Source organism: Cyprinodon variegatus, unplaced genomic scaffold (assembly GCF_000732505.1).
Source record: "Cyprinodon variegatus isolate N-32 unplaced genomic scaffold, C_variegatus-1.0 Scaffold690, whole genome shotgun sequence".
Classification (NCBI taxonomy): domain Eukaryota; kingdom Metazoa; phylum Chordata; class Actinopteri; order Cyprinodontiformes; family Cyprinodontidae; genus Cyprinodon; species Cyprinodon variegatus.
The window spans coordinates 196,890-210,989 of record NW_015151143.1 but is presented as its reverse complement, the minus strand read 5'-3'; the positions used below and the strand labels follow the sequence as shown (position 1 = coordinate 210,989).

The 14,100-nt window shown below is 37.4% G+C and overlaps 1 protein-coding gene across 1 annotated transcript; it reads left to right on the top strand.

Moving 5' to 3' along the window:
• Nucleotides 1-607: 607 nt before the first annotated feature.
• On the top strand, nucleotides 608-10,119 carry myb (v-myb avian myeloblastosis viral oncogene homolog). The gene is made up of 15 exons (XM_015394515.1): nucleotides 608-797; nucleotides 2,459-2,576; nucleotides 2,678-2,749; nucleotides 3,414-3,506; nucleotides 4,155-4,375; nucleotides 4,825-5,041; nucleotides 5,149-5,217; nucleotides 5,993-6,097; nucleotides 6,446-6,682; nucleotides 7,147-7,262; nucleotides 7,345-7,447; nucleotides 7,544-7,639; nucleotides 7,914-8,024; nucleotides 8,139-8,222; nucleotides 8,788-10,119. Exons 1-15 carry the CDS (start codon nucleotides 775-777, stop codon nucleotides 8,905-8,907), a joined length of 1,785 nt encoding a protein of 594 aa, XP_015250001.1. The 5' UTR covers nucleotides 608-774; the 3' UTR covers nucleotides 8,908-10,119.
• Nucleotides 10,120-14,100: the final 3,981 nt, after the last annotated feature.

Here is a 14,100-nt window from a genome sequence, read left to right as displayed (position 1 = left end):
AAAGGCTCTAAAGCAATGAATTACACGAGCAATAAATTTCCACACATAGTTTTAGTGCTACTGGATTCCTTTAACTTTGTTTGTGTAGGCGCGTTTTGTCGCGGGATGATAAGACAAGGTTTTGTTGCGAGTTTTATCACAGGAAAACATCTGCAACAGCGGGGGCACTCCGCCGAACAGGTGTCACAAAGCTGGAAGTACTCGAACTTAATTTTCCTTGAGTGCAAACATATTCTTATTGGTAATAACATCAATTTCATTCTTTTTTTAAAGAAAAAAAAAAGAAGCAAGTAAATACAAGGAAAAAATAATAATAATCTAGCGCGGATGATAAGGAGAAGAGCGCCAGACCAGGCTGTAGTGTAGTAAAGGGGGAGCACTTCAGGAACACTTTGTAAATCAGAAAAAGTATTATTTCATACTGTAGCACTAAAAGGTAAAACACAATATATGTTTGTGAAATTATTTATTTGCTAATATACTATACAAATTTAGTACAAAAAATATATAATATATATAACCATCATGTTTTCTAAAGTCTTTCAGAAAATAGTCGGACTTCAATTGAACTATACAGTTTAGCAGACATGCGCAGCGGAGCGCCAAGCTTCGGGGCGCGAAATGAACCGGGATGCTGAGGGGAGGAGCCCCACGCGTGTAGCAGTAGTTTAAATTAATGTCAGCCTGCCTGCTCACGGGGAGAACAAACACGGCGCGGATAGCGAAAGTACACGCTGGGCGCAACCTGCTGCAAGCCGCTGGCTATACCTTACAATGACTCGGCGGCCGAAAAACAGGTAAAAAGGCCAATATTGTTCACCAGACTTTTAATTTAATGCAGTTTTCTCTTGTTTTAATGCCAATTTTTGGTTTTCTTTCATTTATTGTTATTATATATGTGAGAAACCTGAGCGTTTAAAGCAGCATCATTTTCAACAGGACGCATATGTATGTTTTTTTTAATCAGCTAATTGAGTGTTTTGTGTGTGTGGTTGGGTTTGTGTGCGCGAGCCGCTGTGTTTTCTTGGCATTTATTGATGGTGAGCTTGTGGCGCTCGCGCCAATGACAGGTGGTGGTCATCTGGCATGTGCGCTCCTCACTGCTGTCAGTGACACGCGCGCGCGTTAACACCGGTGCAGCTGAAGCTGAACGCTCACCTGTAGCTAAACTTTATTCTAGCAGTGTATTTTTAATATAAGAAGGGGAAAAAAGCTCTTTGGAAAAGTTTTACATTGTTATTTTTTTAAGCGCCTTAAGGTCTACTGACCGATGCCCAGCGGCTTTACCCTGCCGGTTACTTTCGTTTTTCTGTAATTTATTCTGTAGAGCAGAGCGGTATTTATTTAAGAGGGGGGATTTCTAAACGAGGCTGGATTAAGTTTGCATCCCTGAAAGCGAGGAGCGCACCCTGGTATTTTGGAAAGTGCACTTTCAGTGCCTCCTCTTCACTTACTTGCGCTACTTTTTCCCCCTTTGAATAGCACATTTTCAGACCCTGAACTTAGAATTTACCCTATTTATTATTATTATGCTGTTTTCCTATCTACCTAACCAATGAACCTACATAAAGCTGATTTATTGATTAGATTTTTCTGTTTATTTAACGTTTTTTTTTTTTTTTTATTGGGCATTTTAAAACTGGTCTTACCAGAATAGGTTGCATAATACTATTTTCTTATACACATTTTTTTTTGTTATTATCAGCTTGCATTTTTGTATTATAAATTTACTTTTAAATAAAATAAGGTCATAAAACGTTATTCTTTGGGTTTAAAGTTGTATACTGCTCACCAATATTAATACCATTCGTTATGCTGTCACACCTTTTACTTAAAAAAAAAAAGTGGAACAAGGAAGATAATGCACAATAAATACCTCAAGGATACACACATGCACACCACACACACACACTGTGGGATGTCTGTTCACCTGTTGCTCTCTTCCAAGCACCCCTGACTTCCACGTTAACATTGTTTAACAATCTGATTGGTTAACCGGTTCCTTGTGTGTGTATGTGAATCTGTGTATGTGTATGCGTGCAAGCCTGTGATGTACACTGCCACTGCAGGTCTGAACATGCCGAGGTCACAAAATGATGATCACATGTGCCAATCCCAGTATCTGTGGAAACCAAAAACACTGGAACCTGTTCATCCTTCTCCCTCCCTCCCTTCAACTTGCTGTTCTTCCCTCTATCTTTTTTTTTTTTCTTTGTCGGTGAGCGTCTTGGCCCAAAGCCTGCACCCAAACCTTCAAGAATGACTGGTTCTCAGTTTTTTTTTTCACCTGATGAGTACAGGCAGCCTTATTTTCTTTTTTATTTATTTCTTTGGTTCAATTTAACTTTCCAAGCAGATAATTGACAAAAACTTTGTTCTTTCACTCTTTCCATCTTACAGCAATGGTTTTCACACTAAATAAAAAAAAAAAAAAACATTTCTGTGTTTGTGTTCACAGTGTTTACAGTAGCGAGGAAGATGAGGAGGAGACAGATATGTACGAACATGACTATGATGGGACTCTTGCCAAAGTAGGGAAACGTCACCTTGGAAAAACTCGCTGGACTCGAGAGGAGGTATGCCGTAAAAGTCCATATCTTCAGAGCACCATTCAATCACTTCCACTAATTATTGCCTTATTACATGGAATTTCATATATATATTTTCTTTTATTCAGGATGAAAAGCTGAAAAAACTGGTCGAACTTCATGGATCAGAAGATTGGAAACTAATTGCAAGTCTTTTAACTGTAAGTAATACATTGGGGCGTGGGGGAAATGCTGGTAATGTATTGAAAGAAAATAAAAATCTAATTAAGAACCTTGAGTAGAAATACCTGTTTCATAGTAATAATGCAAAAAAAAAAATTACTTCCCTTTAAAATAGAACCAGAGTAGGAGTAATTATTCATATTGCTCTAACTCAGGTGCACAGGCTTAAGCAGAGATGTTGACAAAACTCTAAGAGGAGTGACAGATTTGAAGTGGATATAGAGCAGCACATAAAGCCCATTGTTTCCCAGTCAAACATCATGATCTTAATAGAATTGAGGGTGGTGCTCCTTTAGTCTTCTCATCATGTCTGGCTGTGTTTTTTTATTTTTAAATATTTGTGGAGTACGTCTTTTAACAAAGAACAAGCATCATGTCTTGTTTTAAATCCATTTTGTTAATGCTCTGCTCATCCAAACAAGAAAAATCCATTTATGCTCCCCTTTCCCTATTTGTCTGTTTAAAAAGAGCTTTAAACCATAGTGTGTTAACAGTTGATTGACCTGGACCACAAAACATATTTGTAGCAAAACAATTCCTAAAATTATTTTATTATTTAACTTTAATACATTATCTGACTTGGTCTATATAGGCAGGTTACCTCTGTTTGTGACTAAAACATATTTCTCTTGAAACTCCTAGAATCGTACAGATGTGCAGTGCCAGCACCGGTGGCAGAAGGTTCTCAACCCAGAACTAATTAAAGGGCCCTGGACCAAAGAAGAGGACCAGAGGGTAAGAAAATACAGCATTTTATGTGCATTACTTGGCATAAAGGTATTTGTTTTCTAAATGATGACCTTTAAGATGGCCTGGAATCTATTTGAAGTAACAGTTTTTACTCACAGGAAACGGGCTGTAAGAATCAAAAACAATTACTTTATTTTCCTGAGTGATTAAAGCAACCTCTCTGTAGCAATTTAGGCATCTGCTGTTGCACACTTTGCAGGTGTTATTACACAAAATATGACTTGGTTAATCTCAGTCAGTGGAGTATATGCATGGAGCTAATTCAAAGTAGTTGTACTTCCAAACACATGCTGCCGCTGTAATGATTAGCAGAGCGGCCAAAGTTCCACTGGAAAATCCCTCACTGCTCATTAGCAGGTGTTAGCAGTCACCTCCGTTAGTTAAATAATAAAAAAATAAATTATGTGCACATTCTAAAGAGTTAATTTCTCTTTTTTTGTGTGTGTTTTCTTTCTTTGTCCATCATATCTTTATACACCTTTACTTCTCCCTTGTTCCCTTTGATTACCCCATCCTTCTCCTTTCGCCATGCCCATCCTCTGCTTTTGACTTCCTTTTCACATTGTTCCTCCTCCTGTTTCTGTCCTGTACTTTTTTTCTCCTCGCTCTCTCTCTCAATCACCAACTTGGCAGGTGATCGAGCTGGTCCAGAAGTACGGGGCCAAACGCTGGTCAGTGATTGCAAAGCACCTGAAGGGACGCATCGGCAAGCAGTGCCGTGAGCGCTGGCACAACCACCTGAACCCAGAGGTCAAGAAGACTTCATGGACCGAGGAGGAGGACCGGATCATCTACCAGGCACATGAGAAGCTGGGAAACCGCTGGGCAGAAATCGCCAAGCTGCTTCCTGGCAGGTGAGGCAGAGAATGGAGAAGGCTTTGGGGGGGTAGGAGGAAAAAGAGAAGCTGGATGAATCACGGAGCCTTTGCTGGTTCGCTGCGCAATGCTGTGGTTAGGAGGCCAGAATAGAGAATATGAAGCAGGGAAAGCAAAAGAGAATCAGACATTAAGTGTTGGGCAGGTTGGTTTTTGATGCAAAATGTGTAGAGTAGAATATCAATAGAGAGACAGCTCTAAGATTATTATAATCGCTTTGTTGTGATAACCTTATCAACAACATGCATGGGTTTGTTTGTTTGACTGAGACTTTCTTTATCTGTGTCAGCCCACATGTTTCTCTGTTGATAAAGGTTTTCAAACACCGCTTTCGGACTACGGTCTCCGCAGAGCGGGGGGGTGTTGTTTTATTTTTTATAATATAATTTATCTTATTTAATGCATTTTTTTGCATTGCAACCCACAGGACTGACAACGCCATAAAGAACCACTGGAACTCCACCATGAGGCGAAAGGTTGAACAAGAGGGCTACCTTCAGAACACATCGAAGAGCAGCAACTCATCGCTGTCCATGAACCACGGCTTTATCAAGACCAATCATGTGATGAACTATCCCCAACACTCACCAAGCCATGCACAGCTGCCTCCTGTGACCTACAACTACATATCTGAAACACACAGAGTGAGTGGCCTATACACTGAAATCTAAGCTCCTTATAGCAAAAAAGGATGACGTCCTGAAATAAAACATTTTATAATATTTTATTGTTTTTTCTCTTGATTTCACAGCTGCCCTTCCCAATGGCTTTGCATTTAAACATCTTGAACATTCCCCAGCCAGGGACCGCTGCTATCCAAGTAAGGACTTTAACCAGCTTATAACCAAAGATACAAATTAATTCTTGTTATTCAGCTTAAAGCAACAACCTGAAGTCAGTCACATTATATCTCCATTAATTTTCCTCGCTTCATTATACATACCTGAGGAAATTAAGATATAATTGAACTTCTCAATAGAATACATGAGAGTGGAATTTTCATGCATATTTATGCTTACTGAATGATTAGCACCCCAAATGCAATGGATTTATTGTTACATTGCAGCTTTGCTTTGTGTGGGGAAAAAACAAACAAACAAACTTGGAATTACTTCAATAAAGTTCAGAAATCCTCTACATTACAATACAAACCTCTACACCTAGTATTAGATTATAAATAAATGCAATTCAACTCAAAATCACTTAAAATCCATCCAATGAAATCCAGTTTGACACAGTCTTAATTATACTACAGTAAAATTCAATGCTATATATTTAAATAGTGTAATTGGGCTTTATTATCCAATAGAGAGCATGTAAACAGGTTTTTCTCGTTTTTCTGACTAAATAAATTGAAATTATAACCCTACTGCTGTGCATGTCTACCAATAAAATGACTACAGCTCTTCATACCAGTCAGATCCATGTATTTAGACAAAAACAGCAATTTATCATTTAGATAGGTCATCAGTGTGAATTTGCAAACTGAGAGGCATTCATGATTGAAAGTGCTCAATGGAAATCCCTTCTTGTCCCACAGTAGGGGGGTTTATAGCAATTTGCTAATATGTCCTTCAATGCTGTCCTTCTTCCAGAGACACTATGGTGACGAAGATCCTGAGAAAGAGCAGAAAGTGAAAGAGATCGAACGGCTGCTCATGGCGACGGAGAACGAGCTGAAAATCAAGCCATCACTATCAGTAAGTAAAGACGTCTGTCTGGGAGTGAAATTGTGACAGCATGATTTATGCGAGTGTATTTCTGACCCCGGCTTCGAGGACGGTGGTCGGATGTGTGTATTTATGTGAATTCGGAGGAGGAAACATCTGGGGGGTCTGTTTCTGCAGAAGTGATGAAACAGGGCCTTATCACCATTCCTCTACTGTGTGTGTGACCCCTTGTGCAACTTTTTTCTGCTCAATACTTCTGTTGCTATTTGAGTTAAAGTTCCCTTTCTTCTTCTCTTTGTTTTTTTGTTTAAGCATTTACACCAGTTCCATTTCCTCCACGTCCATCCATTTCATCATCATCGTATTTTTCTTCTCCAGATGAATTTGAACTTTCCGGCTTGGACCACCCAGAGCTCTGTGATCAGCAGCTCAGATGATGCGACGATGAATTTGTCGCACCTCCACACGGCCGCCCCGGCACTACCTCTCGACCAGAGCTGCCTACCTGAAGAAAGCGCCTCCTCAACACGATCCAGCAGCACCAGTAGCAGCCATCACAGCAGCCCCACATTCTTAAACTCGGTCCCAGATTTTATGGAATCTGTCATCGATTCTGTAAGTTTCTGCTTTGCTGTGAAGAAACTTGTTCCTACATAGATCTGTGTCCTTTTAAAGAGCATAGGATTGAAATGAGCTGTATAGTTTTACTGCCCTGTTTCCAGAGCCTCCCTTTAGAGGGTAAGGCCATTACCAGGCCATTGGAAAGGAGTGCTCTAAAAACAGGCAGGGTCATCTGCTCAACCCCAAAGTCCTCAGAAGTCAGAAATCTACCCTTTTCTCCCTCGCAGGTAGATAAATAGCTGAAAGTGATCCGAATCATTCCAATCACCAGCCTATCTTCTTAAAAAACACAAGAACAAATCATTTAGAACTAGTAATGGTCACCTAAGTAGTTGCACTAGTCTTTTCTTTTCTTTCCTAAACTCCCTTTTTTTAGATGATATTTCAAATTTCTACAATCCAGAAATACAAATGTTGAACCACCTTAATTAACTTGTTTCCTCTCGTCTGTTTCCCAGTTTCTCAGCCAGTCGATGTGTCCAGAACACTCTGATGACAGTCTAAGAATGAGCATGCCTGTGGACACCAAGCCTCTTATCGACCACTCCATCAAGCCACACAAAGAGACAGAACTGTAAGTAAGCTCAACGTTTTTTATATGAGAAGGGAGATTTATTGAGGAGTATCTTTACCAAGACTGTCGTCTTCCCTCTTAGATTTCGAACTCCTAACATCCGTCGATCGATCCTCGAGTCGAGCCCTCGTACGCCCACTCCCTTCAGATCAACTTTGGGCCTTCATGGATCTCTCAAACTACAGGTGGAAAAAAAAAAATAAAAGAAAAAAGATGTGCCAGAGTCCTAAATGTGTTATAAGCTGTTTTTGAACTAAAATATATATTTTAATTTATTGCAGAGCACGACTCTGGAGCAGCAGATGGTTGAGTCTATTAAGCAGGAGCCGATGGAGTGCGCCATTGACCAGCCTCCTCTAAAGAAAATTAAGCAAGAGGTAATTTCCACATATTATCAACTACACACCTTCAACGGCAACAATAATAAAACAAACTTTAAGAAACACATGTTATTGTCTTTTATATTCTAAAAATTAATATTTTATTTATTTATTATTTTTTTTAAGTTTAATTTAGTTTTTAATTAAATGTAGATGTCTGTTTTTTTTTTTCATTTACAAACATTCTTGACATACTTTTTTTTTTGCTTGCATCCAGTTGTGGTTGTATGAATATGTGCGGTGAATGACATGGATATGTGTCGCCTTTAAGGTGGAGTCCCCGTGCGAGCGGAGCCCCTGTATGCAGTGGGAGGGTCAAGACCTCAACACTCAGCTCTTCTCTCCCAACGCCTCTGCACAGGAAGTCCCTTTAAGTCCACATGTGAGTTTGCGAAACTCAATCCTTGCGACTTTGATTACTCGATGTTTTGTTTTTTTTGTGAACTCAAAAAAGTTTTTGAACTAATTTTTTTTTTTTTTATTTGACTTTAATCAGGACATTCTTACCAGCTCATTACTAAGTGAGGATGGACACAAACCCTACCACCTCTCTCGCAGAGGCATGAACAGCCCACTACAGGTACATACATGAAATTACACTTGGTTTCATAATCTAGCAATATTTTTATGTTAAAAAAAAGTTTTGAGTGCAAGCATGCTCAAAGGTACACAAGTCTATAAACAAACAATAGGCAGCATGTGGTCATTATAAGCTTTTAAAAAATGGAGATAAAGGGTTAATGTTGACATTTTGAGTTGAGATAGAACCACTAGATTTAATAAATAAATGAAAGGATGCTATTCAACTCACAATCTGTCAAAACTGGTCTGGGTTAGATGGAGAAAATCCTTGCTTCTCTGTAATGCATCCTTTTTACTTCCCTCTATGCAACGATTATGCCCGTTTGTTTTATTGTTCACGCATTAGGTTGTGTATATATATTTTTCTTATCTGTCTCTTCCTCACATATCACACTGGAAGCTTTAGCATAATAGACAGAGGACTGTCTGTGAACACCAATTCATTCTAACTTCAGTGCAGTGCAGATCACATGTACACTTGCATTATAGATAATTATGTATAATAAAATGTGTGTGTTTAAATGCATATTATATGTTAAATGTATATATTTTTCCTTTTTCAGCAGCAGCAGCTCAGTTCTTGGGAACCAGCAACCTGCGGAAAGACAGAGGAACACATTCTGGCCTCTGAGCAGAACCACAAGTACATCAACACTTACCCTACGAGGACGCTGGTGATGTAGATAATGGAGAACGGGACAAAGCAAACACAAACGGGGGGGAATGGAAAGAAAATGCTGATCTGGAAACGTCAACACTCCCTGCGCTGGACTTAGCGTTGCAGGTTTTTTAATATTTGTTGTGGTACAACAGTTGGGAGAGGCTTCTACGCCACTGGTGTTTTTACACTCAAACTTGTTGGGATTCAACCAACCAAAGACTAAACACATTTTTTTTTTTTTTTTTTAAGTACGATTTGAGTTTTTTTATTATTGTCTCCTCTTTCTTGTCAGCTCTTTTTTTTTTTAAATCACTGTTGTATTATAAATGGGAAAAGGTGACTATGTTTGCGTTGGGCTGTATTATTGGTTCTGAATTTTGATATTAATATAAAGAACAAGTTAATTTATTTGTTTGTTTGTTCCTGTTTGTTTTTTTTATATTTGTTCTGGATTATGACTTTGTAATTGTTTAATAATCCAACAATTGAACAGTGTTGTAATTTTAAGTATTTAAGCCCTGTTAGCATTATCATATATCCAAAGGCATGATAAGAATTTCCAAACTGACCTCTGAATTTAACTCATGGAACTATTTCACTTTTTCTAAAAGGTGCATGGGTCTACAAAGGATTTCAAGTGTTTGGTCATATAACGCTTAAGAACTGTTACGTTTGTTCTTATATTATGGTTCAAATCTGGCCAACTTTAGTATTACCTGTTTAGCATAATGTGATCTTTATTTCACAAAAAAAAAAAAGTTTTCATTTCAAATTTAAATGCATTTCTGGCTTTACATTGGGACAAATGTGTGAACAAATGAATATGTTTATGGAAAGGGACAAAGAGTGACTACACTATCCATTTCAAAACCTGAAATGAGCTTCACCGAGTAAGAGTAAAAACCAAGCTGCTCTTGACTTTTTGTAAAACAAAAGAATTTAACACTGATGTTTTTTATATCCTACTACATAAAGAAAGCCCTCTAGAAACTTTTCTACCAGTTAAAAATAAAACTTTTTAATAATTTTGTAATGTTTTTGTAAAGTGTACTTCATCAGCATTTTGTTTTCATACAAAGATTTAAGTAGCCCTTGTCAAACACTTAACAGACGCTTTTTTTTTTTGTACTCTTACGCCTTTTTTTGATACTAGCTTTGGCCTTTTTTATGAAAGCGTTTATACATGCCAAGTTTTCACGTTTTTATACTTTTGTATACTGCCAAGAAAATAAAGTGTGCTGTTTTTATGAAACCTTTTTTGTCCTTGAGCATTATTTGAGTAAACATTTAAAATGCTATTATAAAAACAATGAGATTTCCATGTTTAAGTTATATACTGTAGAAGTTTATAATTGTTTAAAGTAATTTCTCTGTAAAAAAAAAAATAATAATGCCCTATCTGGTGTTTTTAAAAGTGCAATCTATCTGTAGTATTCAAATTTTGGCTGGCTTTGTAGTATTCAAATACTTTTTCCACCCCTATTACTGTCATATGGCCATGTCGCTACAAAGGTTTGTTGTCATAAAACTGCGTAGTGCTTATCATAAAACTCTCCTTCCTTCTGCTGCTCACTAAAAGATTGGACAGTTTATCAGGTAGTGAAGAAAATACGCAAATTTTCTCAACTGTTGCCTACTTTTTTTTAAAATAAGGATAAGGGGACACCGCTTGTATGCAAAAGGTAATGTCTAGTATTTTTAACTCCATCGCATAGAGTCGCTAAACACGTGGAAGGTGATCATAAGAAATATGAAAAGCTATAAAACACATGCTCAAACCTATAAGCTCCATATTCAGTCTCTTGAGGCGAATGCTTTTCCTGTGAGGGCTAGCAACCTAAGGGGCCCTGACTCAGTCCAGCAGCTATATTTACACCCCCTCCCCTCTGCGCCCCCTCCAGCCATCTGCACCCTCACCTCACCCTGAACCACCACACTTGCCCTCAAATATAGATTCCTATCTCAAGTTTAACTCTCAGAGGGACACATAAACAGAAATGACATTCATCGAGACGGACACATTTGTAGGGGGGCGGACATATTTAAGACGGGGATGAGAAAAAAATAGTTTCATCATGGGTATTATAATGCTTGTTGACATGTGATCCTATTTATCTGTTAATCTGAATAGAGCTGACAGTAGAGATAGTGTAAACATAAAGCAGGAAGACAATATGAGGCAAAAGTCTTATTAACAATAAACTTCTCCAAAATCTGTCAAGCAATATCACATTTAATATGCAAAGAAAGATAAAATATGTCAATTTTGATGAGCAAGTGTACTGAAATAATCCAGATGTCGTTTAAAATGTGCTTTTGTATATTTGTGCAAAAGCAGACTATCATTAGAATACACATAGGGATATTTAAATCTGACTAACAGGACTGTCAATGTATCGGGATCGTTTGATTACTGAAAACTTAAAGATGCAATAAGGAATGATCTATGAAAATGCTCCTATGTGCACTTAGGATGCAACACCTTATCACTAAAGAAGCTCTCCAGCTCTATAACAGCGTTACAAATTATTTTTTTTTTGTCAAAGATCTCCTTCCATCCAGCATCTGCACTGGTCGAAGCTACATAATATAATAAAGCTGGCTTTCCTGGGGAGGTTATCCAACTGTTTCTTTTAGACCACTTTTATCCCTGTACTTGAAAAGACCTTAGTCACATCAGTAGATAGGGTTCATCTCTTTTTTCATTCCTATAAGTCTCATTCAAGTCAACAACTATAAGACTTATAAACTAAAATTACAGCAGCAGGATTTTCACCTCAGCAAATATGAGATTAGATGATCTTTTAAACACACACGTTTGAACCTTGGTGCAGTTTCTAAACAGTAATTATTAATTCTATAGACTCAGACCAGCTTTCCTGTCTATTTAGACAAAAAAGTACCTACATAGTGTAATGGTCCTACCATAAGGTATTTGTTTTTTAGGCTGGTAGTTCCCCACCTCACAATGTTTTGCTTGTAGACCAAATAAAATCCAATTACTTTTAGCCAATCCAACCTCTTATTGCCTTGTTTTAATGATTCTGCTCTTCTGTTCTTCTGTATTTGTCCTGATCTATTAAAAAAAAAAGTCTAACATCATATATAAAAAATCTGTGGTTGAAATAAACCAAAATGTGTAAACGTTTTAGAAGGCACTGTAGTGTAGGTTGGTTGGGTTTGCCTTAATTTGATAGCTCTGAAATTTCCTGTCAGTGAATGTGGTTTGGTGTCTATGTGAGTGTGTGTTTCTCTAACTGTGTATGTGTGCGTTGCAGTAAGAGGAAAGAGCAAGAAGCAGACTTTCACATTGGGAATTTCACCATCTTCTGCTATACCCAATGAAAAAAAAAAGACCCCAAACCTCATGAGATTCATAAACACCTGCTTCCACTGTGTGAGATGACAGCTGCCTCTGTGTGAGTGTGTGTGGTTTATTGACAAAAAACAAAACAAAATAATATCAACTCATATTATAAGAATTACTGTACTGCACTGGGGAAGTTTGTTCAGAGTTTACCATTAACAGAAAAGTTTTAACATCATACATGTTTGACATGCTTCATGTTGTTAATGTAGATGTCATCTTTGGGTTAGAATCATAAAGAAAAACACTTGGAAGTTGTTTAAAGGGCATTAATGCTCTGGAATGTGGTGTTTTACACATTTCAGTTATTCAGGTGTTTCTCAATTAAATGAGCTCAAGCCAAGCAGAAGTTCACTTTCACTGCTATTGCTATTTATTCTATCCTCCTTTCCCTTTTCAAATCAAACACGTCTGTTGTAAGAAGGTTGGCCCATAAATTCAGTTTGTGTGTCACAATAGATTTATAATCGGATGTTGCAGAAATGGCGGGCTTCTGAGTACAAAAACACACTCACTCACTGCCACAAATTCACAAGCTAGGCCTGGGTGCCCCCACCCTGAGTCTGAATAACCAACTCTGGGTCAATTTCCCCATCCCATTGGTGATGATGTGGTTGCAGATATTCAGGCGAGGGCAGCCGCTCCCTGCTGGCAGCGGTCAGGTAGGAGGGCCGGGCCTGGCTGGGTGAGCCTGATAACTGTATGCTCTCCTCCATGCTACAGAGATGAGGAGAAAAACACTGGAGGTCAAAGGAAAATAAAATTGAAGAAAGAACCAAAAGAGAAAAGGGATGCTTAGTAAGACTTTCTGTATTCAAAACGTATATAAATAATTTACTCTTTATAGCAAAGGATCTTTAATTAAAGTTCAAATCAAACTTATGAAATTTTTTTGCATGAAAGGACATAAATCATCTAAACCTTTAATTGTGGTGCCTGTTAATATTAAGTCACACCAAATCCTTATTTATACTCAATAAAAATAGAATAAGAAAAATACAAATTATGCATATTTTTATTTTCCGACAAATCATTTTGCTAATTCAATATTTGCCTTTGCTAATATGTATTTATATTTATTTATCTATTTAGCTATATGTTCATCAGAAGAGCAACAAAGATCTAAGCAGATCACCATCAGGAAAAAACAAAAATCATAAAGTTATGTAAGGGAACAGGCCTTCTCGTCATATAAAATGGATTTTATTAAAACAGAAAAAAAAAATATCTTAATATTTTAAGCTGCTAAACATAAACATCTTTGTATCAATTTCTACTGTGCACCTCATATAATGACAACTATGATTTTTTTATAGATATAAGCCACAAAACAGGCTTAAACTGGAGGCAAATGGACTCAATTCAGGTGACTTGCACTGGAGCTATTCATATAAGGTTTCAATATCACTTTTCATGCTGGTGTAAAAATGTACATGAGACCTTTGCCATCTTTTGCACAGAAAAATTACAAGCCCATTGTAAAGCACTTTTACTAAGAAGATGTCACCGCCATTGCTGTCCCAATAAAACTACAATTGTAACTGTGGCATGATGCAAAATATTACTTATACCTAAGATGCTCAAGTTGGAGAAAACTCGATAAGAACTACAGATTGCATCATTTTGTGTAGGAGTGTAGAACTGTGGATAAATGCATGATCATTTTCAAAATTTTCAAGTCATTAAATAAAAACATTGCTTAAAATACAGTGGGTGAGATTCATAAAGGAGAACAGAAACCTAAAACAGTTAGATTACTTTTTCCCATTTGAAATACCGGCTTCTGATTGAACATGAACTACTGTATATAAAATAGAAATGTATTTAATGTCTAGTGATATTTGTCTG